The 22232-nt window shown below is 35.6% G+C and overlaps 2 protein-coding genes across 5 annotated transcripts; one reads left to right on the forward strand and one right to left on the reverse strand.

Moving 5' to 3' along the window:
* The first annotated feature begins 288 nt into the window (after nucleotides 1–288).
* Nucleotides 289–14663, forward strand: LOC21400220 (protein LNK1). 2 transcript variants are annotated; one of them, XM_024164103.1, is made up of 9 exons: nucleotides 289–506; nucleotides 4126–4257; nucleotides 5154–5271; nucleotides 6699–7276; nucleotides 7366–7544; nucleotides 8793–9337; nucleotides 11031–11179; nucleotides 14067–14202; nucleotides 14291–14663. In XM_024164103.1, exons 3-9 carry the CDS (start codon nucleotides 5212–5214, stop codon nucleotides 14399–14401), a joined length of 1758 nt encoding a protein of 585 aa, XP_024019871.1. In that variant the 5' UTR covers nucleotides 289–506; nucleotides 4126–4257; nucleotides 5154–5211; the 3' UTR covers nucleotides 14402–14663. The 2 variants fall into 2 exon arrangements, with proteins under 2 accessions (XP_024019871.1, XP_024019870.1); XM_024164102.1 differs by lacking the exon at nucleotides 4126–4257.
* Nucleotides 14664–15401: 738 nt separating this feature from the next.
* LOC21400224 lies at nucleotides 15402–19311 on the reverse strand. Of its 3 annotated transcripts, none has more exons than XM_024164107.1 (5): nucleotides 18976–19311; nucleotides 18710–18848; nucleotides 17715–17883; nucleotides 16837–17068; nucleotides 15402–16198 (listed from the first exon to the last, which is right to left on the reverse strand). In XM_024164107.1, exons 1-4 carry the CDS (start codon nucleotides 19210–19212, stop codon nucleotides 16849–16851), a joined length of 765 nt encoding a protein of 254 aa, XP_024019875.1. In that variant the 5' UTR covers nucleotides 19213–19311; the 3' UTR covers nucleotides 15402–16198; nucleotides 16837–16848. The 3 variants fall into 3 exon arrangements, with proteins under 3 accessions (XP_024019875.1, XP_024019876.1, XP_010094174.1); XM_024164108.1 differs by lacking the exon at nucleotides 15402–16198 and adding an exon at nucleotides 16215–16494; XM_010095872.2 differs by lacking the exon at nucleotides 15402–16198 and having other exon boundaries at nucleotides 16585–17068.
* Nucleotides 19312–22232: the final 2921 nt, after the last annotated feature.

Genomic DNA, 22232 nt, shown 5'->3' on the forward strand with positions numbered 1-22232 from the left:
GAAGGGAAAAGCATAAAATATTTGTTCAAGTGGCAAGGAAAGACACGTCAGCGTGGCAACATCGCATGAGAAAGGCAACTGGGCGAGTGTAACGGCAGTGGGGGCCACACCACGCGTCGCGTCCAGGAAGGAACTACTTAAGAGCCGGCCAATTAAAATGAAGAAACAGATCGGATCTCGTCGGCCTCCTTTCGTCCATGAATTCTGATCCACTCCCCCTCTCGTTTTGATCTTCCCGCCACGTGTCGCCCACTACGTGACTCCTTTTTATTTAACCTAAAAAAAATATTAAAATAATTCCCATTCCCACGAAAAAAAAAAGAAAAAAGAAAAATACTGTTCGAGAGAGACCTCTCTCTCCGACTCTAGAACCTACCAGAAATCCTTGTCCGCACTCGAATTAGGGCTAACAGTCTCTCTCTCCGTTTCTCTGGTGATTTTTGATTTTCCGTTTGGATTGGATTCTTCTGTTTTCCCGGAAAATCTGAGATTTTCTTGCTCTTCAGGTGAGTTTACTTTCCTCCTCCATCTTTTTTTCTTTCGTTTTTTGAGCTTGCATTTGGTTGTGATTTTGCTATTTCAGCTGTAATTTCATGGTTTTAGAATCTAGTTTTTGGTGCGGATTTTTCGAATTTTTAGTGTATTGAGTTTTGCTGTTTTTGGTTGCTGAGAGAATGAGTTAGTTTAAGGATTTTAATTTAATTTCATTTAATTTCAATTTTTAACTTGAATTATTGACGAATATGAAACAGGAAAAAAAAAGTTATATATGTTAAAACGAGTTTTCTGTTGTTTGTGTTAGTGTACTGGTTTGTACGCTGTTTGGTTGGTGACAAAAATCTTGTTAAAATGAATATTTTATTATATTTTTAATTAAGGAAGAAAAATTAAAGATGTTTCAACCGATTTTGTTGTTCTTAATATTTTTGGATTGCTTTCGGGGATGAAAAGTGTAAGAAATTGTTTGAATGATCGAGAGAAATTTGAAGAGTGATAAAGGTTTTTCCTTTCCATTTTTGTTAATTTGTTTGTGCTACGAGAGTTGAAAATTTTGAATTTCTCATTTTGATTTGAAGTTTTACTATGGACGTTGTAGTTAATTTGTTTATGAAAAAAATGGTTGTCCGTTTGGCTATTGTTTACATAACATTCAACGAAATCTGAAGAAGCAATATAGGTTAAAAAAATAATCTGGTTCTTGCCGTTGAACTATGGTAAAGATTTCGAAGGTAGAACTGGGCTAAAGATTAGGAACCTTCATAATTCGAAAATTAAGGTAAGGTTGCAGTATATAAGTGGCTAAAGTTTAAAAAGAAATGGTTTTATGATGTTTTTAGAGTGAAGGGAGGATAACCATAGCTTGGTCTTTAATGAAGGCTTCAATAGTGGGTAGTTTGTCCTAATGAAATAGTTTCGTGATTTAGATAAGGCCAAAACAAAATGCCACTGGGATAGGAAAACTCAAGTATATGTTTGAAACTGACTGAAAATACCAGGACAAATGCCACGGGGAACGAGAACTCATCAGCACTTGCCTACCTATAGATCTTAACTGCACTCAATTTTGAGAATCCTCTCTTGTACAGTTGGGCACGAGATGTGTACAAAATCTCGTTTGAGACGTTACTGGTCTGATAAGCAGCCTGTAGACTATTTTTCTTACTGTCTATGAAACTTTTGATCAAGTACACAATATAGCTCCAAAGAGGATAATTAAACACCATGCTGTCAATCGTAAACTATCCCTAGGTGTTTAATTTGTTAATTGTTTCATCGATCAACTAAACTATCTGATGCTAAACATGAATAGGAAATTACGATTTAGTTAATTTTGATATTTAATTTTGAATTTAGAATTTTAGCCTCGTTCGTTTCGTTGATTCGAGTTTTGCTACAGTAAAAAGCTCTCACAAACAGTCACATCTAACTTTTTTGCTATAGTAAAAAGCTCTCACATAAATCACATCTCAACTCGAATTCTAAACTCGAATCAGCGAAACGAATGAGGCCTTTGTTTGTCTTTTAGAATTTATTTGAGATTTGAGATTATGCTTGTCAATTAGGGTTATTTAGAATTAGGATATTTAAATATTTAGTTAAGTATATCTTATTAGTTTTAGATTCTATAAAATCTTAATGATTGAAATTTCATTGGAAAGTTTATGATTGATGAATGAATATCGAGATATCTCAATGATTGTAATTTCATTGGAGAGTTTATGATTGATGAATGAATATTGAGATTTCTGTTTTCCATTCTCTTCAATTCTTGTTCTGCTCTTAAATCCACTATTTTTTTCTTTGTTTCTATTTCTCTTCTTGGTTCTGTCTTTCCTATCTATATTCTATCTCTTTTATATCTTCTATCTTGGTCCTTCAGTAGTTGATGTGAGAGTGAAGGCTTTACCCTTGACCAAAACAAATTTTTTGTTGGAAAAAAACACTCAGAAGACCTTAGTTATTTATGTTCTCATATTGTTCTCGTCACCCACCACACGCCTAGACCATCTCTGCCAAGCGCCACCCACCCGCTGCCACATTCCACCTCTTTGGATAGCACTGCTCTCATTGTTCGAACATCAGCAGTTGATCTATAAAACCTTGCAAGTGGTGCTTCCAAATTCTACCAGAAAACACCATAGGTGTCGTTTATGCTACCTAAAACACCCATGACCCTCATTCTTTGCACACCTCCGGCTACCGCTCATTTTGTCCTATCGCTGCGACCAATCAAATCGGAGGCAAACCCCATCATTCAACATAGTTGGAAAAGTTCCCACTAGCATCTGCCATGACTCCTGTCGTTGCCCATCTTTATTGTCATGTGTATTCATGTTTGGTTGGGAAATGGGACCTTTAGCTCCACCTGTTTGGCCCTGTTAGGCCACTCGAAGCATGGTTACTTTTGACCATTGAAGATGCCTCACGCAGCCAACGTGCCAGCTAACGTGAGTGTCCTTCATTTTATCTTCTTCATACTTTAAAATGCTCATTATGCCCCTCTCATGTGTTGATTGGAGGCTTCTAGGCTCAAGCTGAATCCAAGGCATTCCAATTTCTCTCACAATCATATGAAGAATGATGGAAAAGAGCCCTTTCAAAAGTTTTCAAAAGTTTTCAAAAGAGCATAACCATTTGGATGATGAAGTTTCTGATCTTAAGAGTACTGTGAGTCGAATGGATAACCGAATTTCTCAACTAGTTGATCTTGTGGCCAAACTATATGACGATTCTTGTGAATTCTGAAGAAATCTGTATGACGAGAAGCTAGAGAGGAATCCACTGTTGGTTTATAGCTTGTTCAACTACATGCTCCGCATCTTAACAACCTAACAAATGCACAAGGAAGTTTCCTACATACTTTGCCTGCATATGATGTTCCATCGCATGCCTAAAGTTCCTTAAGTAGATTTAAACCTAACTTACATAGTCTCGTTCATACTCTAGCAATGTCTTGTGGAAACCTTATCAAGTTGTTTACTTATTGTGGTGATTAGAAGTCTCAAGCATTCTCTATGTTTTCTATACAACAAAGATGTTTCTGTAATGACGTATCAAGTTCATAGGGCTCCTTTAGGAAACATGTGTTGAGATTGAAGATTTCCTAGCGTTTCAGAATTCAGATTGTCGCTTCATAACTATTCATAGGGATTTGATTTGTTAATTTCCTTTGATCAACTAAACGCCACGTCGTTCATAGTAAACTATGCATAGGGATTTGATTTGTTCATTGTTTTGTTTCAAATACATTAGAAAAAAAATCCAGTGGACAAATAATTAAACATGGTTTTTTGTACTTATGGTGTTAGAGTTCCATTTTCATAGAACACTTCGTTAAAGAAAAAATACCTTGAAATTTTAGTGAAACTAGTGGGTATAGAAGTGCTTGACATCGAACAAGATTAAAGGAGAAAAATAAAAGTAAAGACATAACTTCTTTCCAATTTAACCAACATTTTTCTATTTGGGATGCTGAAATTCGCAAGGAATTTTGCAAAATTGTCCAAAAGCAACAACAAAGTTGGAAAACCTAAAATTTAGGATTATTGGAGGAAGACCAATGACATATGACATCCAAGGAGTACCATTCCTTTACAACTAGATTGCTAAAATATTAACTTGCAGCCGGATCATGGCCACTTTTTGCGGTTGCTTGAGCGATGTTGGTTTGCACAGACTGAGCGCACATGGATTTAGATTTCTCACACAGAAAACCTAATGGAGGAGAAAACCTGTATAGGTGGTTGAACATATCAGGTGATTATTCCCTCATTTGGTTTCACTAGTTTAGTTTAGTTCAACTTAGTTTGAACGGTAAACACAGTTTGAACTGGCGTTTGGTAAGCATGTAGTTTGAATTATATTCCCCGTTTGAACCGAGTTAAACGGCCCAACTTAGAGTTTAGCTCCCCCTCAAGTTCAACCGTTCAAACCATTTCTGAATAGTAACAAGGTGTCCACTCTCGCTGCTTTTCACACCTAACCAAACACAAATTCAAATTTTATTATGTGTTCAAATTAAAACTTTATTACACATCCAAACGTCAATTCAAACTACAATTTAAACCAAACAATTTGAATTTTTCAGTTCAAATCAACAAAATTCAAACCAGTGAATCAAACGGGGGCTATTTTTTTTTACTAGGTCTTAGTTATTATTGAGACATGCAAAAGATAACACAGGGATCTGGGTTGCGGGTGGTATTAGGTTCCTTAACAATGTCAATAAAAGAATGAAGTCATTATTTTGGTCCCTTTCCCTGTTCTTACTTTTTACAATCGTGGAGATAACTATGAGACGTAGAAGCTATCCAACTGTGCCAGCAAAAATTGGGTTTACTTTTACAATCGTGAAACAATTAACAGTGCATAAATTGGTTTTACTTTTACAATAGTGAAATGGATATGAGACATAGAAGCTATCCAACTGTGCCACAGCAAAAATTGGGTTTACTTTTACAATCGTGAAAAAATTAACAGTGCATAAATTGGTTTTACTTTTACAATAGTGAAATGGATTGACATAACACATTTTTCTTTTTTTAATATGACCTAATTATGGATTTTTTTTTTTTTTTTGTTAACCTGATTATTAGGGTTCTTGCAAGTTGATTTGTGTTCCCCTAATACTTTCCTGTGTTATTTCTATTCAGAAAGCATAAGCGGAGATAGACTTCCTGCCACAAACATGACTTCAGATCAAACGCTTGCATGTGTTCTCGGTGGGGGTTAGAGGATCTTGGAGGAATGTCAGACTTGTGCTTGTATGAGGTATTGAAGTACTAAAAGCGTATACCCACCCCTTCAGCAAGAATATATAAACTTCTACAGGAATGGGATGTATCTTTTAATTCATCTCAACATGAGTTTTACGTTTATTACTTGTAGACTGCTTTGGCTGGTTAAATTGTTTAACCTATATAGGCATAGGGTTTGGCTAAAAAGATTCCATAGATAAGCAGATGAAGAAGAAGAGAGATGGAATAATTAGAAACGACTGTGCAGGAATGGAATGACTGGGTATGAAATGGACTATTTGTAAATTGAAACAGGAAAGGGCAACTGAAGAGAATAAAAACAAAGGAATGAGATGAGAATCAATAAAATATGGAATGTTCAGAATCCTTCTCAAGACTTGAAACACTCCCCAAATAACCCAGAAAACAATCACGCTTTTCCTCCTGGGGAAATGCGATAAGAGAAAGATATGCTTTTGATGTTAGGGTGCAGAGAAAGCGAAAAATTATGTCAGTCATATAAAAAACAATTCTTGAGATCTGTCTTCAAAAACCCTCCCATTTCCCTCCAAGCAAACGATCTGAAACAAAGCTAAAATTGCACACTTCTAAGACAACTTCCCTTTCTTGCTCTTCGCAAATAAATATAGAGGAACGTGACTTTAGAATTAGGCTATTAGCCATTGAATTGTTACTTCAATCGGCCAATGCCGCCACAATTTAAGGCCCACTAAATAAGGAAGAAGTGGTTGTTTTTAACTTTTTCTCTCCGTTAAAAACTTATGAATAACATAGGAAATTGACAATAAGCAGGCGTCTAGCCGTCTCTTTCACATCATATTACATGTGTGTACCTCTCAATGAGCTAAAGCCAAAATAACCAATGAACCTTGGTTGAGATACTAGCCTCTCATACGATTTGAGAAGGTCTGATAATTGGGTGAGTTGGATAATCAGTCATTGAGGAGAGGAAAGATTTGCATGAAAACTCTGTGGACGACTCTGAAGACCACAATTTTCTTTTAGGAGTAGACAAAAATCAAAACTATTATTCCAAGATGAGAAAGCAAGATGGCTTGGTTTGATGTTTGCTTATTGTTCAAATTGTGAATGGATAGTAAGTACCAGCTAAATAAATGCTCGGCAAAGGTATGATAAATTTGCCATCAGGCATAATATTTATTGAAGGGAAACTCTAAATTAGTGTGTGAATTAGTTACGCAGAAAATTTAATGGAATTTCAGTTATATTCCTCTTTTCCTACCATCTTCGGTCCCTTGAAGAACATCTAAAGGCTTGTCTTTCATTTTGTTTCCTTTGGTATGTCCCTCTGTAGGTTGGGCAAATTTTTTTTTTCTCTCAACAAGTCGTCTTATTATCTGGTGGATCCTTTCAACCTTTTCTTTCATACTTCATGAGATATCATATTATATGCCTAATTTTATTTTGATGGTTTTACAGCTTGAAGATAACGTGTGGGATGAATTTGGCGATAGTGATGATCATATAGTGCCTCATTCTGGAAATAAGCATGCAGATAAATCACTCGCAGAGGGAGATAGTCGTAAGAAACCACAGAGTGAAGTAATTGGTGTTGCAAGTAATGGTGATACTTCAACTACGCACTATACTGGAGGAAAGGGGAATAGAAGCATACCATTTGTGACCGATAACAATACAATGTTGGAGAAGGGCTCGTGGTCTGACACTCTTGATGGTGTTTTTCCTTCATGTGATACTGACTCAATAAAGGAAGTGACTAGTTTAGCATCAGATGGTACAAGAATTTCCAACAATTCTTTCAAAAGTGACAATGTAGAATCTGGAGGCTCAGAATTCTGCGTTGATGATTCTATAATGGGTGATGGGTGTACTGCAGTTGATAATAGCTTATATCGTTATCCTCTCAGTCGGATACCCCAAACTGGCTATGAACTTAGTTTCTTTGATAATGATCGAGAAGACAGAGAAAATGGTGATCTATTATATTATGGTTGGCCTGATATAGGAAATTTTGAAGATGTTGACAGGATGTTTAGGTGCTCTTTGCAAGCTTTGGCTTTAAGGTTTTTTTCGTCTTACCCAATCAATAAAGTTACTTAAAAGCATGGTTTGTTTTTTTCTGTAGAAGTTGCGACTCAACATTTGGAATGGAAAGTCTCAACAATGATGAGGAGTTGTCCTGGTTTTCATCATCAAATGCTACTGAAGGATCCGAAGACGCATTGAAGTCTGGATTAAAGTTTGCTGGTCCAAACGCTGGTTCATCAAAAGGTGTCTCCGAACATTATGATGCTTTTAAGCCAGGTAATCTAGGCCATTCAATAGTTCAAACAAGATAAGTGGCTTTGTTGGTAACAAACAGAGTTCAGAAAATACTGATTTTGATGATCCTGCTGCTCTTGGTCATGTATCATTTTTAGTGGATTAGATTCAAAACTTGAGAGTAGGGATATATTGATGCCAAAAGAACAGGTAAATAACGTATGCTTTCAAATTACTGAAACCGTCATCTTTTCCATGCTTTAATACCTCTTAGGTTTGCATAAGTTTTGTGGGTATGAAAAAAGAAATCTTTTAAATCTAGGAGAATTATATTCTTCTACCATTCAATGCTGTTTTTACTTTTATTATTTACCCCATTCAGTGTTGTCTTAAGCCACTTGCAGTTTAAGTCAACATATATGAATGCAGACACTGGTCTATTAGAAAAGTTTTGCTTGCATTTGGCTTTGTCGTTATTTAAGGTAATCCAGAATCGTTTGAATGAAGAGCTTTCAAAGTAAATGACCATTTTTAAGCCTTTCTCTGGTAGATGACCCAAGTTTTTTAGATTAGGAAATAGCTGTTTTAGAAATGGTTAATCAGTGTGGACTTTCTAGCAAAAAGAAAATCAGTGCGGACTGATTTATGGTCTATCACTGATTGACTTGGTGGTTTATCACTGATGCACTAATATTATTCAGTGTTTAGCCAATTTCAATTAATAAATTATTGGTCTTAGTGATAAACCATTGGTAAATGAATGAGACTGGTTTATCAGTGATAAACCACTGGTATATCATTGATCAACTACTGTAAAACCCATCAAAAGAAAAAAAAAAAAAAAAAAAAAAAAGGTCATTTAACTGAAAAAAGAACTTTGGCCATTAACTTTTCATGAGCTTTCTTCCACTGCCGAAGCTTTTTCCCATTTCCCATCTGATGGATACCTCAATCTGGTCTTTTCACTCTCGCTTGTCCTTGAGTGGAAGCTTATTAGGATTGTGGCATGTAAAAGTCAAGAATCAAGATTCTTGATTCTCATGAATATGTTCAGAATACGTCTGTCTTCTTTAGTATTCCAGGTTCCACGTACTAATAGATTGCAAGATTTGCATGATAGATAATTTTTTTGTAAAAAGCAGCCAAAGCACGACGCCCAGTTAGAAGGGGAAACAACAGATCAATACCTAGAAAATGGTGGTTCGTTTCATCATTATGATTACCTGAAACAACTTACAGATATGAAGCAACCGCATGGAGACTTATCCAGTCAATTTTATTCTGCACCAGGTATTGAACAACACAAACAGATTGCTGGACCTAACTCTATGAGTTACAATCAGAGACAACTTCCATATATGCACGTGGATCATACTCGTCAATCAGATCAAATTTCAGTCTGCCCAACCCCTAGTGTAAAGTCTGAAAAAGACGGCAAACCATCTTCTCTTAAGGAGTCTTCTTATGGATCAAACCAATTACAGTGTATGGAGAATTTCCGTGGTCCTTTAACAGAAACTCCTATTGCAACAATAAGTGAAAATACAGAAAAGCCACATAGTTGCCAGGGTTTTCAATCCTCATTCATTATGAATTTTGAAAATGCTGCAACAACAAATCCAGTAGTATTTGGCAATAAAGTTTCAAAGCAGAAGGAAGAGCAAAAATCTGAAAATCAGATCGGAGGGCATAGTGATATTGAAGGAGCAAGCAATGAGATTCCAGCTGAAGTTGATTCTTCAAATTTACAAGAGAGTTCCTGCATGAGCTCCGTGTTGGATGACATCTCACTGGAAGCAACTAGTTTTCTCCAGCTTCAACAAGTTATGGAAAAGGTATAGCTCTGTGCCAGTTTCTTTAAATTATTAATACAATTAGCTTTGCACGTGAAAAGAAAGGAAAAAAGATAACAACTATAATAAAAATCACGGAATTACACTGGCGTTTAATCAGCAATTCCTGGTTTACTTGGCTAGACAGTTAACTTATTCTTTTAGTAGTTTGCCGATGAAGTACCTTGCGATTCCACGAGATGATAATAAACTCAAAGGAAACTGTTAGATGGAAGTGAGAATTTCCAAGAAACTGCATGGGTAGAACAGGGATTTACTGTTGGGTAATCTATAAGTTTAATCTATTCTCTCTCTCTCTCTCTCTCTACAATTTGTAGGAGTTTCACTAAGAAAGTAGAAAGAGACTTGGTCTTTGCGAAGCAACAGGGAGGGTTTAAAAGAGGATGATCATTTAGTGGCTTATGAAATTGTGATAAAATCCAAGGATAGGTGGAGACTACGTATGGAAACTTGGAATTGGGAAACATTGCTTTGTGGTGTTTGGATATTCCCCTTTGAGCAGGATTCTCTGTTATGTTTGATCTTGAGGAGAAAATATGGATGCGCCTAATGTCTGATTTCTCGATTTTTTTTTCTTCTGGTCTCCCTCTGTTCTTTTTCGTAATCTTTTTTCGTTTAACGGAGTCTGGTGAAGTTTGCATTTGTCTTTGATTCTCTTTGTTTGTATAGCTCGAGTTGTTGAAAGTTGTTTCTCTCTCTCTCTCTGGCTAAAGAGGTTGCAGAAAGTTGCTTAGTCATGCCTCTTTTTTTTTTTTTTTTTTTTTTTTTTTTAAGCGCATCTGCCACCTTTTCTATTTGACTTATGATTTCACTCAAAATGAGTATTCTTGGAGAGAGAAGCCAAATGTGTACATGACTTGTTTTTTCTTTTCTCTTCTTTTTCTTTTTCCTTTTTTTAAAGCAAAAAAAAAAAAAAAAATCCAAACTTTGGTACTTCCCAGTTTGTCTTAAGATCATCTAGTAAAGTTAAACAAGTCAGGAAGTATTTGCAATGTGGAAGAAGGAATTTCATAGAAATCGGTAGATTTTGTTCTTTGACATTAATTTTATGAGGATTTTATTTGAGAGGCGTTAAGCAAGCTTTTGAATGTGCATGTCCCGTTTTTCATTAATATATCTGTTAGCATAATATCTTTTCACTAATGGCGACCAAGGATATCTACTTGTCTCACTTTGGTCCCATCATTCACTTTTAGAGGATGGCACGTGAGGTTTTAAGAGGGACAAAATGGCTAAAAAAAAAATCAGATCTGAAAAAAATTCTAAGGAAAAAACCTGAAACTTTTTTGGATTTGGTCTTTCTCTTTGTAATATATATACATATATACGTATACATATATTCTTTCCAAACATGCTTATATTTTTCTTTTTTACCATTTTAGTCCTCTTAAAAGCCTCATGTACCATGCTCATGTTAGATTTAACCTGGAAAAAGGCAGTTTATTAATGGTTGGGTAAAAACTGTGTATTTCAGAAACGTTACTAAAAGTGAATGTTAGGGGCCAAAGTGAGGCAAGTAAATATTCTCAGGGTCTATTAGTGAAAATAAGCCTAACATTTGTGTACTTTTGTCACTTTTTTTTTTAAATTTTTAGAATTTAACTTTAAATAAGCATGTCAACTAGCATAGACATGGCATATCCAAATTCTTTTATCTAAACGCTTCTGAGTTTAGTTGGATGTCAGGACAAAACTGTGCATAAGAGATAGTCTGTACCGCTTGGCTAGGAGTGCAGAACAGAGGCATAATTGTGCAAATCAGAGGGGAGGTTATAGAGATAATGGAGATGCTACCGGAGCACTGATGGTTGAAGAAACAAGCAAGTATGTCACCATTTTCTTTCCACTAGCTTAAATTTAGTTATGTGATGTATCATGGGAATTATGCTTGCTTTATACGCACTCAACATATAATTTCTTTCCATTACTGTATTGCCTTGTCCTTGACTCCACATAACTTTAGGCATGAGAACAGACACATATTAAACTACGTAGGGCAGAATTTTGTGCATCTAATGCATTATATTTTATGTGTGGCAACTGCGTTTCTCAAATAAGGGAAAATTCACTAAAACCCAAGGTGTCTGCATGCGTAAACTTTTGTTGCAGACACACTCGTCTTTAACGAAAAGTGTAAATAATAAAAGAAACTCGAGAAAATAAGCCAGGTTTATTGGAAGGAACCTTGACCTCCAACTGATAGTTGTTGGCAGTTGGCACTTCGATGGTCCAACAACTTCCAAAGACAACTCAAAGCTGTAGCAAATAATTCTTTGATGCCTTCACTTGAATAAAGCGAAGCTTAAAAAAAAAAAAAAAAAAAAAAAAAAAAAAAAAAAAAAAAAAAAAAAAAAAAAAAAAAAAAAGCCCCTTTGGTTCAATGTTTAGATGTCACAGAAAATAGGAACTACAACAGCTCCATGAATGTAACCAATCAAATAACTGTGAAATAAAATCTACAATAGCGATATAAATAATAAAAACAAAAAATTTTAATTTAGAAAATCGTATCAATCCTTCTTTTTAAAAGCACTCTTATCCTTAAGGGTAAACTTTTTGAGAATAGTCGTCTCCATTTTTTATTTATGAGTGAGTACGTAGAGAAGTAGTTGTTCTCATCAAATTGCTCCCTTGATTCAGCCTTAAACATTTCCTCACTAGGGTTTAGTCTGGAGGAGTTGTTGCACTAACGTTTAGGACCACTTCTATCTTTGGACGTAAACAAAGCCTTTCTTTCTCTTTTTGTATGGTATTTGAACCATCTTATTTCTTACTCGTTTTCAAGATAAAAATTAGGGAATAATTGCTCTTGATTTGCAATTGTATTGAACATCTTGTGTGTAAACCGAAATCGTAAAGTTTCTACTTTGTTGAGTACTCATCAAGATCACCACTCTTGATGGAGATTTCAACTTTTCTTTCGACATCCTCAGCATCCCCTCGATCTTAAGCAGTCGTTCATCTTGTCTAATAGGGATAGCCTTCACCATGTTCTTTATATGATTCAGCTTTGAAAGGATTTGCTCCATGACTGGCCTGCTTTGGAAACCAAGTGTTATTGATACACTTTTTTTTTTTCTTTTTTTATAAATAAAAACAGAAATCTCTAATTAATAATTAAAGAACTATGTACAAAAGATACCCTTGTATACATAACAAAGAGTGACAATAATAAAAGAAATCATTGAAAATAAGTAGATTCATTCGAAGGAACCTTGACCTCCAAATGATAATTGTTGGCACTTTGACGGTCCAACAACTCCCAAGACCACTCAAAGTTGCAGCAAATAATTCTTTGATGCCTTTTATTGAATAGATCCAAGCTTTAAATAAAGCTTTGGTTCAATGTTTACATGTCATGGAAACGGGAACAAACAGACCACAATATTAGGAAGCACAACAGCTTCATGACTACAAAGTAAAATATACAATAAAGCAATAAAATAAATATTCAAAAAATATATAGTTTAGAAGATCATATACAACATTCATGCAAAACACAACATATGACTACCTAAAAGCATGGAGGAACATAACGCACCTAATTTAAGTAATTGAGTCCTATTCCCCTTGATAAGCTAGTCTTCTTAGATGCAACAATTTGAATATACAAGATTCCTACTTTTGTTATATTGGCATGGTTATTCAACTTAGGTGCAACCAACTGAAATTAGGTTGAGTGGTTAATAACTCTTAACATTTAAGGAGTCTGGCTCATGACATGCACGCACCAGCATCCGTGTGTATCAAAAGTGGAGATTTGTGGGATTGATTTTGATATGGTTCTAACTTTCAGCATTTTGTGTGAAATGGCCTTCAACGTCTAGCTCAGTGAAGCAGTATTCAAGTAGAGTTGATCCTTGTTGCATGTTTGTTATAGGCATATGTATTCATACGTATGCCCAACAAAATGTATAGTAAAGGAGATAGGTGTCAACAACAACAACAAATTCTATATGAGTGAAATCCATGAGTGACATATTTTTACGCTGGTCGTCAACCTATCGCAACCCTCCTCCTTTACCTGGGCTTGGGACCGGCTATACAAACGCATAGGCGGGGTTAGTAAAGGAGATAGGTGTAATATATATAAATAATAGGTACGTGGAAATAAAACTTATAAAAGAATCACGAAACTGAAGTTTCTGACCCACGTGTGTAAGTAAGTTTTCATTTATTTTAAGAAACAAAGAATTAAATTTTTGTTCTGTATCATATCTGAGGATATCTTATCCTTGGGTTACTGATGTAATATTTTCTGTATTAATAAATTTCTCTTTCTTGTTCCCAAAAAATAAAACAAAATAATATAAAATAAAAACCAAAGTAAAAAATCAGTGTCAAATATCATAGGGTTCTCTCAGTAGCTTTGCAAGAGAAATTACTGTGATTTACGAACTTTTCTGGATATCATTTTCTTTGGATGCCACACTCTTTTTAAACGTACATACATAAATACTCACCCATTTAATGGAATATCCGAGTTTTTATACTACTCTTGCACCGTACTATATTCTCTGTACTTGGGTGGGCGTACTCTTATTTTATAGATACACTATAAAACCTGATACGATTTTGGGCGAGACAATGTTTGACATGGAAGTCCACATTCACTTCTGCTACAAAAACTACTGTATCTCTGAATCTTTTCCTTAATTGTCATGAATGACCTTTTTTTTTTGGGTTCTGAAACATTAATGGCCTCTATCAGGTGCACTGGATTTATGGATATGGAGACTGATACGAATCCCATAGATCGTTCTATAGCACACTTGTTGTTTCACCGACCTTCGGACCCATCTAGAGTGCCTTCTAATGACTCCTTATCTCTTAGATCTCATGCCTTGGTAAGGTTTTGCACTTTGTTATAGAATTTTCATTGTAACATATGGCTTTCTTGCATTGTTGGACTTATTTTCTGATCTTCGCAAACAGATTCACGAGTCTATTTCTAGTCCACCCGTGATGGCTGAGAAACAGGCCGGTTGTGAGGAAGAAACTATAGCTGATGGCAGAAAAGAGACGCTGATGACTGATGATGGATAAACGGGTAGCATCAGTTCAAACATTGTGAAACTTTTATATTGTGCTGAATGTTAATTTTGTTGCCATTTAGTCGTAGATACCACTTTCTGAGCTCAATATCACTGAAAGGTGTTGCCCCATGTATTTTATCTCACCTATTTAATTTGTCTTTTGTCAATTTTGTCATGTATCAGGGGTGTTTATCATCTAACCTCTCCCTGCAAAGTCCATAGTACATTTGCTCTTACTGATATTAAAATGATCATCATTAACGCTTCCTTTCTATCTTTTCTATGGACATGACAAGTTCTATTGTCCACCATAGCACATCACAGCTAGAATTGATATCCTAGAGTTAAAAATGAAGTGGTCAACTCTATGTTATAAAAATTTGCCTGGGCATAACCAATTTTACCAACTCATTGCAAAAATTTTCATGTAGTTTAAGTCTTGTTGACAATACTAATTTTTTTTTCTTTGTTTTTTTTGTTTTTGTTTTTATTTTTTATTTTTTATATAGGTCGATTTACCAATCATCCATTTACTTTAGTAGACGTTTGGTTCACGGATTCAGAATTATGATTCAAAATTATTCTCGATTTATATGTATTTTTTGTGAGAAAACATTATAGCAAGTCAAGAATTATAATTCGAACTATGACACGAATTTTCATGCCAAACACCTTCTTAATGTCCTTTATTGCACAACTGGTTCGATGATTTTAGCACTATGTAGTTCTAATAACATTTTGGCATAAGAAATTGGTCAACTTGCATACATGTTCCCAGATAATTGTTTGGCTTTATTGGGCTCTCTATTGATACCAATTATACTATTTCGGATCGAATTACGTATGAGAAATGACATTCTGGATAATGGGACGGATGCCAGAGTTTGGGGTTTGCACCATACAAATAGACTAGTTAAGGCTTGTCACAATCCAGACAAAAAAAGTAGCGACATAAAGAGGAGTGCTAAATAAATATTTTATTTCTAATTTTTATTCAGATGCTACATTCTTCTTTTGACACGTCTCACTTAAACTTTTCAAACAAGCACGATAATAAACCATTTTTTATATACATATTTATATAAGTGCCATTTTCCTCTTTAACCAACTCACACACTTTTCTCCCACACTATTTAATGATGGGAATGTCCTATGTTGGGGGGCAGAAAAATCCCTTACCGATGGGGTACACTAATATAAATCCAACGGTAGAAAAAATATGAAAGTGCACTAAAGTAATATACAACCTCCCACATGTTATTACAACTTTTGTTCTCCAAAAAAAAGTTAGATCTGCGGCCACAACTGAATCTTCCCCATAGCCACCGCGGTCCCCTCGCCGTCGGTAGCTCGGCCTCTGCATGTCATCACTGTAGGATCTCACACCCTGTGCCCACTGTCGTCGTATCTTGCCTACGGTGATCAACCCTCTAGGCGTGAATCCAATGGAGCTCAGCTGTGAGATTTCCTCAGACTGGATGGAGCTCAGGCAAAGGGGTTGAGAACCATGGGGTCGCAACTAGATCACCACCAACAGAGCTCAGCCGCGAGAGTTGATGAAATGATAATTTGTTATTGCCGTTTGGACGAGAAAACAGCGAAGAACGTTATTCGTGCTGCCTTGGAAAGTCGCACGTGAGGAGAGCTAGATTGCACCGTCACGGGAGAAATTTGGCTCGCGCCGCTGTGGAGGAAAGCTAAATCGGGCCGTTGTGGGGAAGAGTTGGTTCGCCGTGCTTCTCTGTTTGGCGAAGTTGAAGAAGAACAAGACCCATGCTTGTTGATTAGGTCCCCCGAGTGCCCAGATCTGCAACCGTAAAGATCTTCGCTAGTCAGATCTGTATTTTTCTTTTTTGGATTTTGTCTCATGGATGATTGGATTCTCTGATATTTGTTTGAAATTTTCGTTACGACCATTGGTTGCGCGCGCCGTCCACTGCTCAGCAGGGACCAAGTTGGAGGTGGTTTTCTTTTTTATTCTGGTGTGAGGGGGTCTATGCAAGTTTGTTTATCTTCACCGTCAAACATCAATCTAACGGCTATTATTTATGTACCCTGATTTTTCCGCTCTCTGCCATAGACATTCCCTTTAATGATTCCCAGCTAGAACAAAATAATGTCTGTATTTAGCAAAATCCTTCATCCAGTAAACACTACGCGCACACAACATGCACTAAATTCATCGTCGTACTGATGATTAAAATGCTGATTTTCGTAAAATTTAGGTATTGTTAATATTAAGATTTTTATAAAATGATATTTCTACTGATAGCGACACACAACATGCACCAACTTCATCATCGTACTGATGATTAAAATGCTAGTTACTCCCAAGAACCACACTAGCAGTATATATGATTTGTACGGTGCTAATACCAAAACAAGTTTTATATCCCAGGAATGAACTACCCAGTTACACAAGTGAATGATAAAGACAAAACAAACCGTTCGCCACTGCTAATCGAACTGCTGCCGAAGTTGCATCTCCGTTTCACTTTTCCATGTAGCGTGAGAAGATTGACCCTTCATCCTTTTACTCTTCTCCTTGTCTTTGATGGCAGAACCCTTCTTCTTCGTCTCATTGCTCGGGTCAGCTGGAGGACAATCGCCGCATACTGGGCATACCATTCCTCGTGCACTAGAGAATGTCTTCGGTATTCCACATTGCAAACACATCCTGTCGAGACAAGATATCACCTTTAGACCATCAAAACACGTGATCAAACATGATTAAATTGTTTGATCACATCACGCAACTCTTCGTTGATGCAACTTTTCCATCATTCTATCTATCAAGTTGTAAATCCAGATACCTAAATAAACATCCCATTATAGATCTAAAAATCTTTTATCCCAACTCCCAAGTTGTATGGCAGCTCACGTGGCAGTCGAGTTTTTTCTGCCACTAAATCACTAATGGAGATGGAGATGAAAGTTGTAGGAAATAAAAGACAAGTCCCCTTTTCCAGGGCCCCTAAGTACACGAAGAAAAGGACAAAAGAAGTCAATTTGCAAATAAAAGTAAAGTTTTATGAATTGAAACTTTGAAAGTGACAAATGTCATGTATTACCATTTTGATAAATTGATTTTCAGTCGAGAAACTAAACCTAACTCAGAGTACCGCACCGTATTCCACACCAAATCCTTTTACCAGAGCCGTCTTTATCATCAGGTACTTGAGGTTAAAACAGAAAACACATGCACACACACCTTACACAACACAAACACGCGAGTGGGTGACACACATATCCTTATGCATGCACATGTAACGTACATGTATGCGTGTGTATACACACACAAAATGGCTGGCAACACGACATACCTCAGTAGCTCCGCAGCATCCTCTGCATTTGGATTGGCTGCAGAGACCACGCGCTCGCCTCCTTGTGTTGTGCTTGAAACTGTTGATGATGGAGGTTGTCTACCCTCTATATCACTTCTAACTCGTTCATGTATTCCCACAAGTTGGGCTTTTGATTCCATTACAGCACCTACAGAACATAACAAGTAATACCCATTGTTTCTATTAGATAAAGCTGGAGGATCCCAAACACCATTAAATAAGTCACTAATCAATGAGTCTGTTCATTATCTATCTTAAGTTGTTTCCTCTAGCATTAATGTTTTGCTGCACATCACATAGCAGCCAAAGAAACAAAGTAAGACCATCAACCATAGAGAAGATGGAAGTTCAATTCCATTACCTTTACCCTAAATTTTAAAACGAAGACAGAAATAAAGGCATAACCAATACATAAGTCATTACTTAAAAAACATTCAGATGAATTAATGGTTATAACTTAGTTGCAACACTTTTACCGTCTCATGTCACACGTTGAAAAACATGTCATTTTGCATGAAATTTACAATCACGCAATTTCTCGCTAACTGCGATCAAAGTTTGTAGGAAATATGTTCCTTAATAATGAGCCCTTCTACAAAGCAACTGGTGAAGGGATGACTTCCTTTTATTTCTCTCCTTAACGAATTGATTGCATACAAAAAACAAAATCACATAACAAAATATACTAGGAGACCTCTAAACTGATTCTTCAAAAAAAAAAAAAAAAGTCCAAAACCAGAGTATTCACATTTTCTACATTGTTCCCACATAAGGAATTTGTATTTTCGAACATCAAACGAAATTCAGATACTCTGCCTATATTTTGTGCCTCGTTCTCTATCTAAAACAACTTATGTGCATAAAGAAAATCATTTTGACAAAATTTGATCTCTAATCTAATCATGTAATATTCAAAATCACCAAAAAGGGGGGAAAAAAACTCGTGAAATTTCACTATATAATAACATATGTACCAGCAGGTAGATCTTTCTTGTCCTTTCGATTCCTGCGGCGACCATGCCTGCCAATCCCAAGCTGCTGATCCACGTCTCCGGTGGAAGAAGAACCATACTCCTCAACAGAATTTTTCAAAAACCCAGGCGGTCCTGAAACCTCCATAAACCACAACAAAAACAAAAACCCTAACAAAAATCAGACCTAAACTGCTCCAAACAATAAAAGGGCCGAATTTTCCTTGGAATTCTCGGTAGCCAAACAGAGAGAAAAGAGAGTGAGGTACCTCGGAGAAGGCATCGAAAGCGGAAGGGAGGCCGGAGGCGCTAGCTTGGGGGAGATCGAAGAGGGATCTGTCGGCCATGGAGCGTTTGAAGGCGGCAGAGGCTTCTTCGTCGTCGTCATCGTCGTCGCCGCCGCCTTCGTCGTCGGATGAGGTGCGGTGGAGAAGCTCATGGTCTTGTTGATGAGCTTTTGCTTCTTCTTCTGAAGAAGAATAGCCTTGGAGGAGCGCTAAGCTCATTTGCGTACCACTCTGCCACCGTCTCTGAACTGAAATCAAACTCGACGGTTGCCAATTACCGTGAACTTGGTTGGCTAGATAAGGCCTTGCCCGGTTCGTGTCCGGGTCCAGATCCGGGCTTAGAACACGGACCCCTTTTTATCTATTTAATATTTAATTTAAAAAAATACATGATTTATCATTATTTTGTACAAAACTATTATTAATAATGTCATTTGAAACAATTAGTTATATTAACATTTTATTTTCTCTTCAATGACAATTGTTTATTTTTTTTAATAAAATAACATAAATAATATTTTTTTTATTTTTTTCTATTTATTTAAATTTTGCAGTATAAAATAGATTTTATAAACTTGAGTAAGTAAATAAATTAGTAGTAAATAACATATTTAAAAAAACTATTTATTTATTTTTTCCATTTTATTCTTGTTTTTAATTATTCTGAAACCTTAAAAAATTCCTAAATTTTGAAAACCCTAAATCTCTAATTTGAAAATTGTAATTTCTAATCACGAAGCAACAGTCGCCCTTAGCACCATCCATCAACAAGCATTGAACAAAGCCTGACGAAGATTGCCACCAGAGAAGAACATCGAGACGCCAGAGAACACAGAAAATCGAGTAAGAGAGGGCGGTAAACACTCTATTGGTTTGCTCACTACGATGAGCTACGAAAGTGAGTCGTTGCTCTACGAACTACGAGAGACTTGTGAGGACAGGATCTTTCTAGGACCTTGCTCGAGAAGAAGCTGCCAGCTTCATCGACCACTGTTGATGGCTAGGCCGTCAAGTTGGGCTCATAACGAATGGCGATAGCGATGAAAACTCGTTAAGGCAACGAGTAATTTGGGAGAGGAGGTGGGATTAGTTATGTAATTTTGTAAAGAATATGATATTAGTTTTCCATCACTTAAAATTTATGCTATTTCATGATGATTTTTCATTGTTTGCTATGACGACCTAAATTTTCTTTGAAAAAAAAAATCTCAAATAAATCAACAACCTTGTTTCAAAAATAAAAAGACCAAAACAAAAATTTATTCTTCCTCTTAACCTCTCTCACTTCTAAAAAAATTGCAGATCACCGTCTAAATCTTATTATCTAACCCATTGTAGCCTAAATCTATCGTCGTGTAACCCCTCATTGATTAGTAAAACCAACAAAATTTTCCTCAAATAAAATAAAAAAATTACAATTAATCCTTAAAACTAAAAATCTATGACTGTTCATGCCACACTCTCCTGTTTCCGTCTAAAATTTAAAGAATGCCTTATATTTTGGTTCTTTTGTAATATTTTTAAAAGTTTGAAAAGCTTCCTAAAAATAATTAGGGTTCTAATTGTCATTTATATTAAATAATTCTTTGTAGAATGAGCTAAAACCTTTGAGGGCTCTCATAATTTTTTTAGGTGATTTGACTATTTGATTTCTAATATTTTATTCTTGAGAATTAATTCTTTTACTTTTATTTTTGTGTAAATTTGGGATGGAAGAATTTAAATCTACCCATTTATGATGGAGCCGTGTATAAATTACCATTGGGGTTAGGTTACGCTTGCAACAATAATAATGTCTTTAATTTCTTAATGTGGCAAATATAGTTAAATCGATAAAAGCCTTTCAAAATTAGATCAAAAAAGTGAAAGTTCCTCACATGAATATCAATTTTTAAGTTTCAACTGAGTTTACTAAAAATATTTGGAAAATGAATAAAATAACATATATTTTGGAGAAATAATTAAAATAAATAGGAGAGGAAATGTAAAGTAAATAGCAGAAAACTTGAGATTGTATATAATAATTTCATTGCATTGCTAAAAATACCCTTAAAACACCCCAAATTTGAGAGCTAACGCTCTCTCTCTTTTTCATTATATTTATCTCCCTCACTTCGCTATATTTCTCTTTCTTTTTTGTAACTCTCTCTCTTGATCCACACTTTTCTCTGCCGCTCTCTCTTTCTGTGTGGCTTTCTCTCTTGCTCGTGGTCTCTATCCACCGCTTTCCCTCTCTCTCATCCCCCTCACTATTTGCGTGATATCCGACGTTGTCGTGGGCTTCGATTCTCTAGTGTTGCGACAATCCCACTGTCGCTGCTGGCTTTGTGATTTTGGTAGCTGTTTGTGGTCCTGAGGAGAGAGGGAGAAGAAGAAAAGGGAGGAAAGAGAATAAGATATAGTGGATGAGAATTTAGGATTTTTAAAAAGGATTTTCTTTACGTTAATATACTGATAGGTTAAGTTAAAAAATTTAATATATCAATACGCGAAGCGTACTAAAGAATCTTTCTTTTTAAAAATTGTTTTCCAAAATCTGTCATTTCTTTCATTTAATTTCTCCATCAGACATTTGCTTTCTTTAATTTCAAAAAACTGCTATGCTCTACTATTTTTGAATTCCTACCCAAAAATCTTCAAGTCAAATAACAAACGGTCCTTCTTGGAGTTTTTATTGGTAGAACAAGTTTATAATAATTGAATCTAGTCAAAATAATATCAAAATGAAAAGCTTTGCAAAACATATAATTTTTGATATATATCTAACGGTTTAAAATATAGAGCTACCAATTGTTTATTTTTAAACTATATAGTAGAAATCTCCAAAATAAAATGACTTTTTATACCGATTCCACTCATTTTTTTTTTTACAGTTCTGATCACGTGACGCACACGTGAGCTTCTGTTGAGGACAATGACCTTTGAAAACTAAGGGTTGATTATTATTGCTAATTATGTTCAGACATATTAATGACTCGTTTAGTTTGCTGATTTAAATTTTTAATTTGAATTGAGATGCGACTTTACGTAAGAACTTTTTACTGTAGTAAAAAAGTTAAATGTGATTATTTTTGAGATTTTTTTACTGTAATAAAACTCAAGTTTTAAATTTAAATTGATAAAATAAACGAGACGTAAATTACTTTAAGATGAGAAATGACTTTTATTATCCTCATGTGCTTATTGCGCGTCGTGTGATGACTTTAATTATAAAGATTTTTAAATTAAAAGAATTAATT

The sequence above is a fragment of the Morus notabilis genome, unplaced genomic scaffold, assembly GCF_000414095.1.
Source record: "Morus notabilis unplaced genomic scaffold, ASM41409v2 Scaffold1219, whole genome shotgun sequence".
NCBI classification, from domain to species: Eukaryota; Viridiplantae; Streptophyta; class Magnoliopsida; order Rosales; family Moraceae; genus Morus; species Morus notabilis.

Bases quoted from the DNA above. Each gene is read 5' to 3' on its own strand.
- LOC21400220 (XM_024164103.1), top strand. From the start codon at position 5,212: ATGTGTTCTCGGTGGGGGTTAGAGGATCTTGGAGGAATGTCAGACTTG. The intron at 7,277-7,365 runs GTGCTCTTTGCA...TTTTTTCTGTAG, and splicing joins GATGTTGACAGGATGTTTAG to AAGTTGCGACTCAACATTTG. The intron at 14,203-14,290 runs GTAAGGTTTTGC...CTTCGCAAACAG, and splicing joins CTCTTAGATCTCATGCCTTG to ATTCACGAGTCTATTTCTAG.
- LOC21400224 (XM_024164107.1), bottom strand. From the start codon at position 19,212: ATGAGCTTAGCGCTCCTCCAAGGCTATTCTTCTTCAGAAGAAGAAGCA. The intron at 18,849-18,975 runs GTACCTCACTCT...TGGTTTATGGAG, and splicing joins CTTTCGATGCCTTCTCCGAG to GTTTCAGGACCGCCTGGGTT. The intron at 17,069-17,714 runs GTATGTCGTGTT...TTGTCTCGACAG, and splicing joins GATGCTGCGGAGCTACTGAG to GATGTGTTTGCAATGTGGAA.